The 19221-nt window shown below is 40.4% G+C and overlaps 1 protein-coding gene across 1 annotated transcript; it reads right to left on the bottom strand.

Annotated features, from left to right (window-relative positions):
• Nucleotides 1-10650: 10650 nt before the first annotated feature.
• Nucleotides 10651-18229, bottom strand: LOC125305932 (membrane-spanning 4-domains subfamily A member 4A-like). Its single transcript, XM_048261004.1, has 8 exons — nt 18088-18229; nt 13792-13955; nt 13494-13604; nt 13205-13261; nt 11866-12018; nt 11649-11762; nt 11471-11539; nt 10651-11008 (listed from the first exon to the last, which is right to left on the bottom strand). The coding sequence occupies exons 2-8, from the start codon at nt 13948-13950 to the stop codon at nt 10904-10906; spliced, it is 768 nt and encodes a 255-aa protein (XP_048116961.1). The 5' UTR covers nt 13951-13955; nt 18088-18229; the 3' UTR covers nt 10651-10903.
• Nucleotides 18230-19221: the final 992 nt, after the last annotated feature.

Below are 19221 nucleotides of genomic sequence, written 5' to 3'. Positions count from 1 at the left end.
AAATGTAGGCCTACCTGCAAACAATGTAAGAGGCCTATGCTGACTGCATCAGTGCTCAAAGTATTCTAAAAGTTTATCAATTAAGTAAGGGATAATGTATAGAACGCCGGTCATTACTGGGAAAATAAGTCCCGACAGGGCGAACCGGACTTGTTCCGCCCTGAAGGGACTTATTTTTACAGTAATGACCGGCGTTCTATACATTATTACAAGTCAAGTCAAGTCAAGTCGGCTTTTATTGTCAATTTCTTTACATGCACTGGTCATACAAAGAATTGAAATTTCGTTTCTTACTTTCCCATGCAGACATAGACATGCTTTAAATACAGACATAGACATACTATAGACATAGCCGTAGACAATAAACATTAAATTAAAGTGCAAGACTGAAATATAGAACATGTATGTATCAAAATAGAAATATAGGACATATATATATAAAAAAATAGAGGTAGTTGTGTTGTATATTTATATAGTCTTAACAGTTACATGAAGTTTAAACTTGTGCTTGTGTGACCTGTATATTTACATTGATATGCAGTATGCAGTAATTTCAAGTATATCAGGCTTGATGTGAAGCAGCAACACGTTAGGCTGCGCAGTCACAGTGCAGTTCCACAGGGCGGTGTTGGGGGGGGGGGTTAGGGTAGACAGGATCCTAGTTTCCTAGGTTCCTGGCTGGCTGGTGGGTGGGGGGGGCTGTCAGTGATGGGAGAGTGGGTAGAGTGTTCAGCATCCTGATTGCTTGGTGGATGAAGCTACTTGCCAGTCTGGTGGTGCGGGAGCGGAGGCTCCTGTACCGCTTTCCAGAGGGCAGGAGGCTGAACCGTTCTATACATTATTACAACCTATTTTTACATAACCTAGCCTATTTGTTACCGTTCATCGTGGCATTTGCTGAGAAACAAATAGTCCCGCAACAACACACGCTGCTGAACTTGAATCAAACATTCTTTTAGAACACAGCTGATCAACCGTTTGCTTTCACGTTTGAATGAAGTTCCAGTCCTTGCGTAGTGATATGAAAGACATTAATCAGAAGCACAAAACCCGTTGCCATTGATAGCGGTGATTAAATGCTTTGCCGGTGATTTATGTAGATTTAACATAGGCCCGAACGTTGGGAAGGCCCATTCATGTGAATGGAACTTTCTGCAGCACTCTGAAGAGCCGTGTAATAATTGTTAATAACTAACTAACTTCTATTTAAGTCATATTTCTGGGACTTTCTGGGATAATTATTTCTATTTGTTTATTCACTCGTTCAAATGTTCATAGAGTTCACAAAGTTCTCATAAGGTGATTTCAGATGTTTTTGCCAGCACTCATAGTTTGAGAACTTTGAATTATTTGTAGGATATTGCTTGTTCACAACTTGAGCTGTGTATGCAGACACAGAGTTAAGAGTTCACACATTTTGAATATAATACTTTTGGGAATGCTAAAGTCTTTTTATTAGTATTATTTCATTTGAGCTACATTTTACACTGATATGGCATGATGGCAACCTAAACACAGCTAACAATGGTATTAAATTGCAGTAGCCTATGATTAAATGTAATGGAACATTCAACAAAGGTAGACTGCTGTTGTTCACAGCACTAAGCTATTTATGGTTACTGATACTCCGAGTCTCTGGCCCTCTCTTAGAGCCAGGCATAGTGAGCTGGCCCTCGGAAGAAAAAGTTTGGGGACCACTGGTTCAGACTCAGCAACCTTAAGGGGCGGCAATGAATGTCCCAGATTTTTACAAATCAAATGTGGCAACCCTACCAACTTACAGGAACTGTAACCGTCCTTCACCGCTTTATGATACCTTTATCTTTGGGATTAATTTGTTTACATTGTTTCTTTGTTGGTTTGTACAGCAGCAGTGCCCATATTGCTTGCCTCTACATATGCAATCAATATACAATCAACAAGACTGTGCTGAAGATAATATTTTTTACTGCAGACGCAGGTGAACACAGTTGTTCAGTTCAGACAACGGTTGTATCATACACTGAGTTTTAAATAAACTGACAACAACACAATACTTTTTCCATTTTAACCAATGATCAAGTGTTAAGAAATGTTAAACATAACATATTTTTTAATATACACATTAATGTAAACAAAAGATGAGGATCAACTCAATGAGTACAATTGTCAGGGCATGTTATTCTGGAATTTAGCTTACGGGCCATCAGTTTAGCTGAAGAAGGCATTCTCAGAAGCTACCATTACCAATGAGGCGTGAATATGGCCTGCATACACACATAAGCCACCATCAACATAGCATGTGGTAGAACCCTGATATACAGTGCCCTTTACATTTATTGGCACCCCTGGTAAAGATATGTAAAATGTATACAAAATCATCTTTTGGTATTTTATCCTAGCTTTGCAATGAAAACGAAAAGCAACTTACAGTATTAACTAGGGGTGTAACGGTACACAGAAGTCACGGTTCGGTTCATACCTCGGTTCGGACATCACGGTTCGGTATGAGTTCGGTACAATGGAGGGAAAAGCAAAACCAAAAATGCAGAAAGCAATTTTTTTTATTGTGCATGTATCAGGCTGTACCACCTAGTGTCATACAGTCTCTTCCCTGAGCTATCTGCAACAGCCTGAAGTGTGTAAGATGTAGGCTAAACAGTACAATAAGTACCCAGACTCCATCTGTAAGTTGTAAACAAAACTAGATGTACCGCATAGCGGTACAAAATATGACCGCCGCTCAGTCCTGTACATCCGTTCCGCGAAAATAAATCACACTTCAATTTGTCTCCATATTTTACTCCATCCCCCACTCTTTAAACTTTTGTGTATGCTTGTTTGGCATGCCTGAGTGTGTGTGTGCGGCTGCACAGAAAGTAGCCTACTGGTGCTGAAAAGGTGAATAGATTGTAGAATAGCCAAAGAAGATGTAGCATTGTTATAAAACCTTTAAAATCTCTAAACAATCACAAGTAGGGCAGTTCATCACAGTTCATCCATTGCAACTGGATTGATGAAAGGTCACTTACACCTGTAGGCTACATTGTATTTGGGAAAAGCAAAAGGTATCAGCATAATGTTATTTATTTATTTATTTTTATGTATTTATAAACAAAAAACATATCTGTCAGTTCCATGCCGTTTTCAACAGCTATCAAAAAACAAAGGTCATTTTGGATGGATGGATTTTTGTGAATGTTTCTTCTTCTACATAAGATTTGTGTCATCTTTAGTTCATGTAATACTTTATTGTCAATGCACAAATTAAGTAACAGTAGTCTGAAACGTTATTGTTAATGCACAAATTAAGTAACAGTAGCCTAGTCTGAAACGAAATGCTGTTTTACATCTAACCAGTGGTGCAAATAACTGACATGTCCAAATGGGCCTTGATGAAATGCGTCGCTAGACTGTTCATACACATTTTAACGGGCCAAAGTTGAAGAGCGTTTGTCCGTTATTGTTCGTGCAAATATATTCATGTTCCCTTGCATTGTTTAACTGAGGTCCACTGCTAGTCTGGCTTTCATCAGACCAAGCTCAATCTTTTAAGAAATCAAAAAATAAATAGCGGGCAGATCAGGCTGGGTTCACCCAGCCTAGTCCATAGGCACCCGATATTGTTTAATTTTCCGATTGAGATATACACGCTCTGGCTATTCTAAATGCAACAATGCATCAGGGAGTTATGACAAAACGGTAACTAACAAACTAGATCCTAATAGAAAGTTGTTAGCTTCCTAAGCTACAGGTAGGATTATAAGGTAGGCCTATTTACAACATAAATTGTCAATAGGCTATGCTGGCGACACAAATAAAATCTCCTTTGGAAACCAGGCTTTACGCCTTACAGTATCAAGCGGACTTAAACTGTCATATCGCGGGCTTAAAAGTTGTAATAACATGCACGCAGCTCCATGAGTCAAGGAAAGCCGAATGAAGTAGCCACTTCTAAATGGGACCCACTACACAGTAGCTTAAGGTGTTTTGCTAAAGCAGCCATAATGAAATGAAGGTGTCATTGTTTGGATACTTCACACACACATGCTTTTTTAATTTCACAGACTACAACTACGGCTGTAATCAAAGCACATCGATTCCCCTCTCACACCCTGCACGCACTTTAAAACAAAATAAACAGGCGCCTCAGTCTCACGATGTATAGGCAAAACTGTATCAGACCGTGTAACGTTGGTAAATCTTCCATTGCACAGAATGATTTTTGTAGCACGCGGCAATAAATGACAGTCGAAAGATACAAACAGTGCTGCTATACATTTGCTTGGTATAACCGCGATTTATAGTTTTCTACAAATGCAATCAATCAAATGCCTCCATCACAACCAACGCTTAACGGTAACATTACCTAGGTCCTTATTGATATTACAAGATTAACGCACCTGCAGTAAAAACCAAGCATGTCCGATAAACATCCTCAGATTTATTTCGCTTCAAGAAGAAATGGGAATTACACTTCATGTGAACATCGCCCCTATCCTTATTAGATGTTCGCCATGTAAATTACAGTCCTTGTAGGAAGCGCCCATTTTTTTTTCCAACCCACTTTTAACTTCCAACAAAATTACGCCTCACTGCAACGATGCGCCATCTAGTGGACAAACGACTACTTCTCGCCAATACTGAAAATGCAGCCATGATGATGATGAATATTTATTTTGGCTTTCTTTTAATCCTACTGAATTTTGTAATTATGTATCGGCCGTTCTAATACCGATAGTATGTGGGTGCCTGTGTGTGTGCATGTGTATATGTGCACCGGGCCCCCATGGATGAACAGTCACTAAATGTACACATAAAATTTTTTAGACCCCCATGGATGAAAGGTCAAAATCATACCCACAGAAAATGCCAGGTCAGTTCATACACAAAATTTGGTGCAGTTCAACATCTTAACTGAAGAAGATTAAAGCAGAATAATATTGCATTTTAATTTTTACGGGGGTGGGGTGCAAATCACAAATGAGTGATTATGAGCCAGGTTGATGTGGGCCCTTGAGACCAACATACCATAAAAAGATTCTTCATCCTCAGTGCCACGGTTCAGGTAGTTATTTAGGAAAAACTTTTTTTTTTTTGCGGTTCAGGGGCCCAGGGGGGGGGGAGGGGGTGGTCCCCGGGATCTAAAATGAAAATTTTCCGTAAAAGTCTAGTGGGGCTACATACCCACCAAATTTCATGTACCCCGTGGTTCGGTGTCCCGGTATCAATGACCAAAAATTCAGGGAGTAGATGACGGAAAAATTTTGAATTGTGTGCATGTGTGCGCGTGTACAAATTTATGTTTATGTGTGTGTGTGTGTGTGTGTGTGTATGTGCGTGTTTGTGTGTTTGCATGTATGTGTGTTTGTGCATGTGCATGCATGCTATTACATATGTCTACTGTGTGAGTATGTGTCATAATGATGATTACTGTAAATGTATGTGTGCGTGTATATCTGTTTATGCACATGTGTGCACATGGAATGGGTTAACATGACCCTGGAGGCAAACATACGGAAAAATTGGTCATCCTAGGCCCTACAGTTCTCAAGATATTCACAGAGAACTGTGTTCGCCCTACCCTCCTTCGGGGGTCCAGTCCAGTGGGGGGCTACAGATCAAAACGAAGAATGACGGTTCCATGCTATCCATGTGGGGTACATGCCCACCAAGTTTTGTGTACCCGGTCTTTCAGTGTCCGGGAATCCTTGTTGGTGTACGTCACTAAATGTACACATAAATTATTTTATTGAAAGGCCCCCATGAACGAAAGTACACAAAACTTGGCATGCATTCAGAGGGTGTCATAATGATCCTACACTTTTAATTTCGTGCAGTTTTGACCTTGTCAGCCAGAGATATTGTGATGAAAAACACCTAATTTTTGCTTTTTTAATTTTTAACTAGGTGGCACTATACATGAAATAAGTGGTAATGGGATGGGTTGACATGCCCCCCTTAAGACCAACATACATAAAAGGTGGACCTCCTAGGCCCTACGGTTCTCGAGATATTCACAGAAAACTGTCTCCGGCCACCTACAGGCCAGTTGGTGTATAGTAACATAAATTAATTTATTGTGTGGCCCCCCATGAACGGAATTCCACAAAACTTGGCGTGCAAACAGAGGGTGTCATAATGATCCTACACTTCCAATTTCGTGCAGTTTTGACTATGTTAGGTCACAGATACCTTCAATTACAACACCTCATTTTTACTTTTTTGTGTTTAACTAGGTGGCGCTTATACATGAAATGAGTGGTTATGGAATGGATTGACATGGCCCCTTGAGATCAACATACAAAAAAAAAAAATGGTCCTCCTAAACCCTACGGTTTTCGAGATATTCACAGAAAACTGTGTTCGCCCTACCCTCCTCCTTTCGGGGGTCCAGTCCAGCGGGGGGCTACAGATCAAAACGAAAAACGATGGTTCCATGCTATCCATGGGGTTACATGCCCACCAATCGTGCCCCCCGGTCTTTCAGTGGGGAATCATTGACGGATCAAAACTGTGTCTGCCCAACCTTTCGGGGTCCAGTCCAGCGGGGGCTACAGATCAAAACGAAAAAAACGATGGTTCCATGCTATCCATGTGGGGTTACATGCCCACCAAGTTTTCGCGGTACCCCGGTCTTTCAGTGTTTGGGAATCATTGACGGAAATTTGGGCATGCTAAAAGAAAAAAAAAAAAAAATCTGACTAAACCTATATGACCGCCGCTTCGCTGCGCGGCGGTCATAATAAGACAATCAGCTATAAAACTTAAAATAGGCCTGCAGCATCTCTTATTTCTGAAAGTGCAAATTACATAGAATAATGATTTTTAAAAATCCACTTAAGCAAGACCTTCAACATCTGTGTTTAGTTGTATATGGAAGGGTCTACAATTTGCCTCAATATTTTTCAGTGTGTGTACAGTAATAATCTAGCCTACTAACTGTGAAAATATCACACTATTTTGCCTTCTTTTAAAAAACGACATTGCTCCTTTCATTTCATAAACAGACTATAACTAGAAGTCACATCCTTCGACGTTAACTCACATGCATCGTAGCATGGTTTGTTTATTAGCCTGGTTAGCGTTGACACTTACTGTCTATGCACTTAACACTACCAGCTCCTCATGTGAGAAGTTACAAGTTACCCCAACATAAAGTTAATTACCATGCGATTTACATGGCTTTCTATCATTACGAAATCATTTAATTTAAGCCATAGGTTTTGGCTCTATTTGTATGTGTATCCAAAGGCTGGTGAAGCGCAGGGGAAGTTTTTTTTCCCTCTCATTTCGGTGATTGGTAGCCTACATCATCTGGGTGATTGCTTCGAACATGTGTAGCATATATTTCCACTCACATACCCAACAACTGCTGAACAACGCCGACACACAGTTTCTTATCCACCACTCTCTCGCCTGTACTACTGTAACTGAAGTTCTCAAACTTGCGAAGAGACCAGCGGATCCTCTAATGTGTGTCGCCACCTTAGTGCTACTATCTCTGACTGACTGACTCGACCAACGACCTGACAAAAAAAACATAGGCGCCAATCAGAGCTTCAGAGCTAAGGCGAGGCTACAGATTAGCGTTAGGTGTCGCTAAAGAACTCCCGTAACTCTCGCTACTTAACAGTAATTGCGCATGACATTAATTAATACGCACACGAGTTTTATGTTTTTTTATACCGTGTATTCTCCGTGTAAATTCATGCACCGAACCGTGACGCCCGTACCGTTTCGGTTCAATACGAATACATGAACCGTTACACCCCTAGTATTAACTCTTACCCTCCTTGGTACTTATATCACCACAATCAATCACTCATTTTTTTTCTATTTATACAGTGCAAATTGCATTACAAATTACTGAACAATAAGCAACAATACAGCATAGAAAAGAAAACATGGCAGATAAAGTGACTAGTAATGTCCACACAGACTCCATAGATCTAAACAGGGGTCACAGGTGCCTTTGCCCACCTCAGACCAGCAGGCACATTACTAGAATAGACAAATCAAAAAACTTCTGATGATGGCAAGATTCTGTGTGTTTGTAGTGTATAGGGTATGTCTGTGATATTATATTGACATAGGGTATGTCTGCGATATTGACAAAGAAGAACATAGTATATAGGCCATGTCACATGTGCAAGGAAAATTATATTGCTTTATATGACCCTCTCTAGTGGTACTCCGGGAGTCTCTGAGACATGTTTTCATCAAGATGAAATAATAACCTCAAATGATATCAAAACATATATAATAAAAAGTCCTTAACCAAACAATCACTGAAGTTAAATGTAAACTAGTTTTAGTCTTTCTTGAAAAAAACAACAACAACAAAACACGCAAAACAGTACATAATGGCGGTACCTGGAGACCCAATTGTTTTCTGAGGTGGTACTAATTGTGAAACGTTTGAGAACCACTGCTGGTAGATCCTTCCTGTTTTTGTTTTATTGTGTCCTTTTTGATTGGGAAGTCATGCTGCTGTCTATTGGTGTGAGTGAACTTTGTACCATACTCTTGTGTTCCTCATAAAACTTTTCATGAGACCTTTTCCTACATGTATATTCTGTCTACTTCCTTTACTGTAATTTCAGTTGTGGGGGAGTTCCACTTGCTGCTGTGAAAGAAGTAAATAAATTACCTTAGATGAGAAATAAACTCTAAAGAGACTCATGGCCCGCTATCATGTCTGGTATAGCCAGTTCCATTGATTAGTGGAAGCTAATTGTTGCAGCAAATGCAGCGCAAAAACGGAAGGCCTTAGCTACTGTATCATCTTTACTGGGTGTAGCCTCCCTGTAAAGATGATGATTAGACTCCTGGATGAAAAACAGTATGGTTTGTCAGACTAAGTTAAACATTTCATGGATTGGAAGAACAGAAATGACACCTTGTATTTGAATCAAATATTTAATTAAATGTGTGTGGGGGGGGGGTAGTGGGTTGGGGGTTCCATGTTCCATATGTGTTGTGCATACTGTGTTGTGCAGGCCTATGAACTATGAAAATTGAACAACTTGAAGCTACATCTATCAAGTGTGAACATGCTTAACAAAATATGGGAACAAAACATGGGAACTAAACGTGCATTACTAATATAATCAGTGGGAGCCCTGTGCTTGTTTCCCTGCAACAAGAAGGGTCCATCTGGGGGTGATGGAAGACAGTGACACCCTCAGTGTGTTTGAAATGTCCAGTCGATTGCGCAATTTGGTCTTAGTTGCAGTCATTGCAGAAAACCCGGCCTCGCATATAGATACGTGGTGGAAAATGGTAGCAACGTTTTCAGCGCTTTTACGGCTATCTTGGGATATTCTGCTATGGTTTTCATCCAAAAACCCGCCAGAGAGGTTTCCTCATACACACTCTTAAGACCACCGTCATTTGCAATTTCGATCAACTGCTCTTCCTCCTGCGCTGACAAGTTAGGACTATTCTGGATATTGACAAATGGGTTGCAGACCCACTCATTGGTTTGCCGTGGATCTTTGGAGGATGGGAAGTAGCCTAACACTCAAACTCATTTGAAAGCACAACAAGGTGATCGCGCACCAGCTGCAAGAGAAAGGGCCCTGCCTCAGTCTCTCCCAAAACCCCCACTAATGTTTGGAACATACCAAATACACCCCGTTCCCATTCGTCCCCACAAATCAAGCTTGGCTTTAAATACAGTGACTTTATCTGACAGTTTAAAGACAGTCGTCATTCTCCCCTGGAGTGACAGGTTGAGGTCATTAAGCAACCCGAATATGCCACACAGGTAAGCAAGTTTTGACACCCAGTCCTCATCACTAAAATGTGCAGCTAACGGTGACTTTTTTTTCTGTAAGAAATCTCTGCAGCAGCTCTCGCAACTCAAACACTCCAGTGCTAAAGATGCTTGTTTTTTGTTGCTCATTCTAGCAGTTTAGCTAACTTAGTGTGGTGACACTACCGTTAAGCCAAAACTGATCAAGTGAAGTGAGCTGACCTGAGGCTGCGCGCGCTGAAGGCAATATTAAAAAAGTGCTGAAGGCGGGACAGACAGGCGTAAGAAAATAGACCTTGCAAAATGCAAACATCGTGCAATCAAACAACTGCATATAGGCCTATGCCATGTAAAACGTGACATTATTGCGAATTAAATTTAGTTTAGTTTGCATGCATTTTTTTTAAAACTCATGTCGTAGGCTACGGCCCGGTTAGGAATGTGGCCCGGTGGTTGGGGACCGCTGCTCTAAAAGACAACAAAAGTACAGAACAAGCAAACAGACGCACACAGACTATAGCTCTCCCTCACCCCATCAACCCCACCCCATCCCCAAGTTCTCAATAATCAATTTACATACCCTAAATCAAGAGAAAACCAAAATATATCAAAAGAGAGAGAAAAAACGTTAAGTATCTTCCAAAATTGTTTAGGATTTTGATGTCATTAGACAATGATTTGTATAGCAATTGGATTTTGCATTCCTTGTTTTCATTGTACAGGCATTTCTTAAGTGCTTATATTCAGTCCAGTCTGCCACATCCTTTGCCAGGCAATACTTTTCCCAGGCCTTATCTCTTTGTTTAAATAGATGTATTAGATCTCTATCAATTAATGGTATTGTCTACCCTTCACCTTAAATTAATTGTCAATCACATATTCAATGCTAAGAGAGAGGCTCGCATACAGAATGCTTTTCTGTATGTTTGTTCCAACACACATTAGTGGCTTTATTCCATGGCTGGCCAGGATGTTGTAAAATATTTCAATTGAATGCAAAGTCAATTGGACCATACTATAGATAACTACTGTTGAAATGTAATAGATGATAGTGAGTATTCAGAAATAGTGCCTACATACACTTAAACTTTGACAACATAATGAAGACACTAAAGAGATACTTAGAGAAACATAATGCCTCCCCTGTAGATGTTCCTTGCCTCATTATTGGACAGTGTATATTGGGGGCAGATCTTCAGGTCTGCCAACATTCAGGCCATCAACAGCAGGATGGGCAGGTGGCACCACACTGCTTTGGAAGGGAGGCATCTGGAAAAGTAGCACACAAGATGTTAGCTGAGGGATCTATGCATCTGTTTTTTTTTTCATAAGGGTCAGTCATAATGTATCTTGGCATAACCAGACTCAAATTCTGATAAGAATGTACTCCGCCCACAAAATTTGAGGATGTCAAAAGCCTTAATCATGGCTGTCAATATCTTATATACATAATAACGACATCTAAACATTTAGCTTTTGTTGTAAACAAAATCAACTCAAGCACGCTCAAGTAACATGGAGAACTACTTTACTGTTGCTCATTTGTCAATCATCATAAAGCCCGCCCAAATAATTTGATTGGCCTAAAGCATCCTAACCGTGTATATAAATTTCTCAATGGAATGACTCCAGACTGAATTTCCTGGCCTGAAATTTTGTGGGCAGGTAAATTTGGGCTGTCTTCCAGACTAGTCTTAATGATCTTTTCTGTTTATGATCAGGACTCCATACCTCAGAGGTGTTCAGTGGAGGTGCAGACAGGTGGGAGGTGGTAAAAGAGGATGGCACCAGGTATAGCACCTGCAACAAATACAAATATAAAACATGTAAAAAGGGTATCAATACCCAGTATACTAACTGGACAAAAAAGTACTACTGGACTATGAAGACTTATCGCATATAAACTCACCTGAGTCGTAGTGCAGCAGGTGGCTTTGCAGGCAAATGCAGATACACAGATGGAAACAATGAACTCCAGCAGTGACAACACCAGCATCACTCCAGCAATCCCCATTGACCTGCTCTATTGTAGGGAAACCAATATCATACATCATGACTGTAAGACAGATCAAGGTTATTTCCATGAACAGCAGAATGTTGTGTACAATTTATAATGTTATACCTACCATGTATAACTCCTGGAGCATATAGCAGTCATCGTCATAGCTACTACAGCCATAATAAGGGTACACTCTTACAACAAAATCAAGGCTATGCATAATTATGCCAATCCCTGCAGTTATTGTGCTGAAGATGTTCATTCCCAGTGATGCTTTGACCTAAAAAAAAAATCAAAAAATAAAAGGCATCTTTGGTCCTCCATATGACATTCAGTAACAAGCAGCTGCAGCTCTCATGTTGTTACAGTCATTAATATTAATATATAAACATTGCAATGCTGAATCATCGTTATTTTGGACATAAACTTCACGTTTGGTCTCTGGAAATGGGAAAAGGCTTGAGTTCGACTTCGGTACAGGAAGCAATGGAGGGAAACAGGTAAAATTCCCCAGAGTACTCCTTTAAGTCCTTTGAATTTAAACCCCTGATTTTGTTGTCCCTCGTCTCAACTCTCAAGTTGTAAAATTCACATCTCATAGTGAATGTAAAATACAGATGTAGCACCACTGATTGGCATGCTAGCCAGGAGGCTAAAACCCATGGATGCTAATGCTAGTATTTGTCGCTAACATGTCTCTTAAAGGAGAATTCCGGCCATTTTTCACATAGCGTTTCAAGGTCATCGAGTACTGTCAGTATAAAAACAAAAAGCGAAACAAAATCAATGTTATCTAGTTTGAGTTGCTGCAGCCAACAACTAGAGCCAAGCAGCTTCAGTGTTACACTCTAGAGGGATCTTGATTTTTTTTTTCTGTTTTCTTTTTTGTTTCGTTTTTGTACCAACAGTACTCCGTGAAACAAGAGGTCTCTGTGAAAAATGGATAGAATTCTCCTTCTTTTCTTTTCTTCTCTTTTCTTTTTTCCATTGCTCTGCATAGGTCATCTCCTTCATTGTTCTGATTGGTTTTAGGTCTATCTATAATTGCATACAGAGGCATTTTGATTGGCGTCTGTTGATGAGGCCTCTTGGAAATGGGAGGCAAATGAATCTTGTCCACACCCCAAATTGTCCTTGGGATTGTCTTCAACTGAGATAAGCTCTGGTGCTAGCCTGGAAGCCAGCCCAAATTTAACCCTGCCCACAAAATTTGAGGTTGGGAAATTCAGTCTGGACTTGTTCTGTTGAGAAGCTTTTACCGGTGCCTGGTCATTCATGTCAACTGAGCTCGCTTCGGTTGATTTTCTTTACAACAAAAAACCTGTCACTTGGGAAGCTAAAAATGTAGATGTCGCTATCCCATCCCAATATTTGCTACAACCTGACACAATATCAGTTCATTTTTGGTGTACAGTCCATGTTTAAATGCATAAATTACATTACATTACATCATATAGCCTACTCACCAAACATGGATTGAGATTCTTATTGGCTCTAACAGTGAGAGAACCAGCAGTGATGTACTGAAAGCACAGACACATATAATAAATTAGGAAAGACCATGCTAATGTAAAAAAGTTAGACTGAAGGTTTAAACAAAGTAATGTATGGGCAATTCCACGCAAAACTGTCATGTCCATAATGCCAACTAAATACCATGGCATTGTGTTGGCGTTATGGATGTGACAGTTTTGCGTGGAATTGCCTGTATGCACTTTTAAAGGAGAAACAAAATAATACATAAAAAAATCTCACAATGATGGCTCCCCAGAACATGATACCAGAGTAAGTGGACATTGTTGATGCATAAAATGCTGTCACGATACCAAACAACAATACAACCACACCAATCATTATTTGAACCGTCTGTGGAGAAAAACAACATTATGTTAACTTACTGTTCCAGAAATTGAAAGTGCAACTTGATTCTGTCTGTGAATTAGGCTACCAGTGGGTTATATGCAGCTTAGTTTATCGGTCCAATTTCACAATAGTCATCTGGGTTATTTGGAAATTGACTAATCATTTATCTATTTTTTTTTTTCAAACTCACCCCAGTGGCAGCTGGTTCTCCTTTAAGGAATTTCCCAAGCATAGAGGATGGAGTTGAAACAACTCCACTCTGGGGTGAAGTCACACTTTGGGCACCTTGTTGTGGGTACACATGAGTGACCACCACAAAGCCATTGGTGGAGGGAGCAGAGTTGGCCATTGTTCCTGTTGGAAGTTGCACAAACTTCAATTAAGCAACTGAAGGGTTGCAGAACACTGAGGACCAGATGTACTAATGTTTTTGCGCCCACTTCAGGCGTAGTTGATTCGCAATGTGCACGTAAAACCATGGTGAGGTATGTACAAACAGGCCGCATTGAGGAAAAAGCTCAGACTGTCTGTCGCGGGAGCTGTAAATGGCTATTTGCGCTTTTCAGTGTCATGCATATGCACTCATAGGAGGGTCAGGGAAAAGTGGGAGTATCGCGCAAACACAGGGGAGAAGTGCTAATAGCGATTGATTAGGTATTCATATGTATATATAGCCATATGTATGAAAACAGCGCACGTCTGTTTTGCGGTGAAAAAAAGTCTGAAATGCAGACATTTTCCTGAACACATTGTTGTCCTCTGCCTTCGAGTGGATACTGTGATCTCCTGTAGGACAGCTCAAGTAGGCTACCCTACTTCCAGATGTACTGTAGATCTAAACGTTTATAAATAAGCTTAGGTTAGGTTGTGTGGCATTAGGCCAGAGACTTTCCAATGAGGAGACACAGCACTCAAAAAATCCTCCATTGAAATGCATGGGCTTAGGCAGTTGTCTACGCATATCACACCTCTTCCATGGCAAAACGTCGACATGTGAATACATTGAGCAAATCATGTGGTGTGTTGTGAAGACATCGTGCCAATCATGTGGTGTGATCTCGCCACTGGAGCAGGTTTCTGCCGAAATGGATGCCCGATGAGTGCCCAAAAAGCGTTGCAATATGGCCGCCGAGTGGAGGGACTTTACTAAAAGGACTTTGATTAGGCTACTCATGTCATTTAGTAGGCCAAATCAGCTGATAACCTTAACTTTTTGTTGGCATCAAGTCTGAGAAGGAACACCCGAGTTTAGCCGGCTGCTGTTCCACAATGTTTTCTTTTCTCATGCCCAGGGCCGCGGGGAGTGAAAGTGAAGGGCTGCAGTAGCACAGTAGGCTGTATTCAAACAGCAATATCACAGCCTAATCAGCCCGGCCCCAAAAAAAGCCACCTGTTACTGGTGCTGTGTGCCTTCTGGTTTCTCCACCTATTGCTTTCCTTGCGCACGCATGCGTTGTGTTGTGTTCATAGTCTACCACAGCAGCAGTTGTCAGACATTCACAAACAAGTTAGGCGGTTTTAAGTTGCTTTTTATACGCCATGAGCGCTTTTTATACTGCCATGAGCGAAAACTAGCATTAAACTGGATTCGATCCCGCAAAATAATTTCATGCATTCTTACTGAGCCAACTTATCCCAGGCTATTTCGCAATGCAATTAAAGCAACACCAAAGAGTTTTTTGTAGGCTACCTCATAAGAATGTTTCCAAAATCGTGTCAGTGGTTCATCAACTCGTAACAGGATGAACGGCACTTCTGCATTCGCTTCGCGGCCCTCTATCGGCTATAACCGCACTATGTAAGTTTGCTAGATCGGGCAGCGGATCTGTAGTTCGATGGAATGAGACAAGAAAATACAAATTTGACTTGCATCTGATGTCGCAATACATCGTACTTTCATAAAATCATCCAACATATTCTACCTTGTCTGTGGACATCGTTATTTCCAAAGCCTGTGCTGGATAAACAAATAGCGTGCGTGCGACAGTGGAAAAGTTATTTGGTGTTGCTTTAACTAGGCTAACCGTCAATTAATAACGTAGGTAACACCCAGGTAACATGTTGTCCTGAGGAAGGCTATCAGTGGTTGCCCTTCATCTGAAACAACTGGTTACCCTGGGCTGCTACTGTAAGCGGGTGTGTTGCGATAATTGTTGCTGTGGATGAGGGCATGGTCCAGTCCCGTGATCTGGGGTGTTGGGGTGGATGCAGCAGCACACCTGTGCTGCATTTGTTAATGAGGGATGGGATAAATGGCTAAGGTCTTTGTTGAACAAGGGGAAGGGACAGCGTACTGCTGAGTTTAGAACCAACGGCTGCCATGCTGGGACGTGGGCAATCCTTTTAGCGTCGGTGTGGTTGACGAATCATTCGGGGTAAGTGCCATTAGGCCTAAATTAGGGAGTTTGTGCCCTGTTAGTGCGATCGCTGTTCTGTTTTATGTCCTTCGTTGAACCCCACGTCCGGCAGCAGTGGTGACGGAGTCAGCAGTCATTTGGTGATGTAATGTATTAATCCTGTGTTCTTTGTGAACTTTTTCCGGGGAAGTGTAGGCCTACTCCCCGGCAGGTATATGTGTGTGAGAGAGGGTGGAGAGAAAACAAACGCTCCTTCTGGTGCTGAATAATTTAATTTGAGCCTCGGCGGTGGCCGGAAATAAGGGGGTGATATACGTAGCCTTTGCTGTGTGAAGTATTTATTGTTGCAGTGTTTGCACAGTGGTTTCTGTACCTTTGTTTTTATGATTGAATTTGTGATGAACTGTGTTATGAGATGAACTGTCATTTCCATTGAGCACGTGTGCACTTTCTCTGTGTAATTATCTGCTAACTTATATAACCTGTTTTATTCCGATGGTCTGGCATAGTTGTTACTTAAATTCATGTAGCCTAATTATTTATGAGTCAGCACATAGCACTTTACAACAGCCAGAGTTCTAGATAGATAGATAGATAGATACTTTATTGATCCTCCAGGGGAAATTCAAGGGTCTCAGTAGCATACAGATATAACACACAACATGCAGTTACAGCAGAAATGGTAAACATAAGTATAAGTGTAAACATATAACTAAACTCCACTGTACAATAAAGACAGTAGAAGATAAGACAGATAAGAAAACTAACAAAACTAAATACTAAATACACTATATAAGTTAAATTAAGAAAAGTCCAATATGCTTGAGGGTAATCAAGCATAAGACGCTTGTAGTGACAGGGCCGGGACTGGTGAGGTGCTAAAGGGAGTGAGTGTCATGGTGAAGGTGCAAACAGTAGTCCAACCATAATCCTTAGTTATGTGTGCCTGGCAAGGTGCTCAAGAGAGTAGGAGTAGTTCTGGAGTTATTGCTCTCCCCCTAAATGTTTTAAGTTTCTATGTGAAATTAATTGTACAATAAACCTCTTTTCTATATAGCTAGTAGACTGGTGTTTTCCTTTGCTCAGTGCCCGTGTTCAAATAAAGAAACCTGCAGGGGGCAGTGTATTCCGCTGTAGCCCCCCTTTACACTACGGTCATCAGTGCACAGTTTAAGTGGCCTAGGCTACTATTCTATGTGGTTGATCAACTAAAAATAAAAGATGTAGCCTATTTGGTGATGACGTTATTGTATAGGCCTAGACCTAAATTCTAAGAAATGAAATTGTACGAGAAGAAACCATCTACATTTTAGCGCACCCAGCCCGCGATGTCTTCAAGGGTTGAATGAAGGGAGTTTGCAAAAAATATTTTTCAAGTCAATAAACGTTCTTAATTTTCAAATGTCTGATTTGACTTTTCAAAACCATAGGCCTGTCGCTCAGACAAGGAGTTATAAGATAAGGGCAATGCAATTTGTGTCACCTAATGCAAAATAAAGTGTTGCCACGGTGTTGCTTACATGGTTAATTGATAGGTGATTTGATGACAACGTTCAGAGAATTTGAGTAGCCCAGAGAGATAATGCGCTGAAAAGGTAGGCCTGGTTTATAGGTGCGTAATTTATTGCAGGTATGAATCCAGTTTAATGCTACAAAGTTTGCAAAAATATAGCCTATATTTTACATGTCTTTTGTCCGATTGGTTGTAGTGATCATGGCGTAGATATGAACTGCGACTTCAAATCCGTCTAAAGCAACTAGTTTGTGAATGTTTGACAACTCCTGCAGCTGTGGTGAGCAACGCGAGGACGCGCAAGGAAACCAAGGTGGGGAAAACCAGAAGGCACACAACACTGGGAATTCTCCCGACTTTTCCGATTGCATGTAGCCTAGGCTTGCTTATAATCTCCTATATCAGACAACAAATTGCTAACAAGAGACAATGGCTAACAAAGTATTTTCTTGTAACATAAAGCGCAATGTGTCAATAGTATCAATAGACACTAGGCTACTCCTACCAATATGTTAATCACTTTATTCTGTTATTCAGGAAAAGTTCACTCGATAGTGTAGGCTAGTTCAACGCTCATTTAACAAGCAAACAAATAAATAAAATATCACTGACTTACTTCTGATGATTTCTAATTACAAGTTCAATGAAAGTAGACGAGAAAGATCCCCGTGTGGCTATGATGATCAGCGACAATAACCAACTGAGATTGTGTAAGATTGTTCCTCAGAACATCGTCTGAATTTGCGTCACTGATCGGAATTGGTGCTGCATCCTGTTGGGGGTGAGGAAACTGAGGAACACAATGTAACACATTTGTCTTGTGCTCTCACATCAGCTACTGGATATGGACATACATTTGTTTAACAAAATATGCACAGGGGTTGTGAGATGCACTTTGCCTAGGCATGGTAGCCTAATTACCAGTGGCTGTGGTGGTATGATGTTTATGCATAGATCTTATGCGCAGCAAGTCCAAGTCGTGATTTTTGTTACATTCTATGCATATTAGTGTCCTCTTTGATCATGGGGATTTTGAATGACACAGGTATCTCCAATCCAAAGATATTGGATTATTCCGGTAACTATCTTTACACACTCGCCCTAAAATCTGGCATAGGCCTATTTCATGACACGTGTCATTGCAAAATGTGCAGGTGGTCAAGTTGAGACACACAATGTACCTGTATTGTTAGTGTTATTACTAGAAACTTCCATTTGTGCTGTTTGTCATATCTGTTCCTGTGTCAAATATTTTGTTCCTGTTTTATTCCTTTGAACCAATGCTACGTTGATTAATGAAATTAATTAATTTAAATTAGAACACTTATTACACATTCTTTATTTATTTATTACATTTAGCAATGAACGGTTAGTTAACTTTACATCATTAAAAATGGGTGTCTCAGGCTGTCTCAACTGTAGGCTACTGGCTACCATTTACAGATTTTAAAGTTCAATCTTAAAATTAATCCACTGTATAACATTGAAATAAGGGTCTCCATTTTTAATAACTGTTTAATTGATACAATATTGGTCATAGGCGAGACACTACATGTGAATAAACCTTTTTCTGAAATGTTATGTTTGTATTTGCAAATATCTATGTAAATATGAATTTATTTGCATACATTTCCAAAAACTGAACATTGGATGAAGACAACTTCAAAATTTCCTATTTCATTTTGTTGACAGATACAAATGTTTTAACTGAGACAATTTTTGATATCGCTTTTTATCCTTCAATAAATCA

Source organism: Alosa alosa, chromosome 13 (genome assembly GCF_017589495.1).
Source record: "Alosa alosa isolate M-15738 ecotype Scorff River chromosome 13, AALO_Geno_1.1, whole genome shotgun sequence".
NCBI lineage: Eukaryota > Metazoa > Chordata > Actinopteri > Clupeiformes > Clupeidae > Alosa > Alosa alosa.
This window is presented reverse-complemented; position numbering and strand designations above follow the sequence as displayed.

Coding starts and splice junctions, on each gene's coding strand:
- LOC125305932 (XM_048261004.1), bottom strand. CDS start 13,950: ATGGCCAACTCTGCTCCCTCCACCAATGGCTTTGTGGTGGTCACTCAT. Junction 13,262..13,493: donor TGTTCTGGGGAGCCATCATT/GTGAGATTTTTT, acceptor CTGTGCTTTCAG/TACATCACTGCTGGTTCTCT. Junction 11,540..11,648: donor CCTGCTGCACTACGACTCAG/GTGAGTTTATAT, acceptor TATTTGTTGCAG/GTGCTATACCTGGTGCCATC.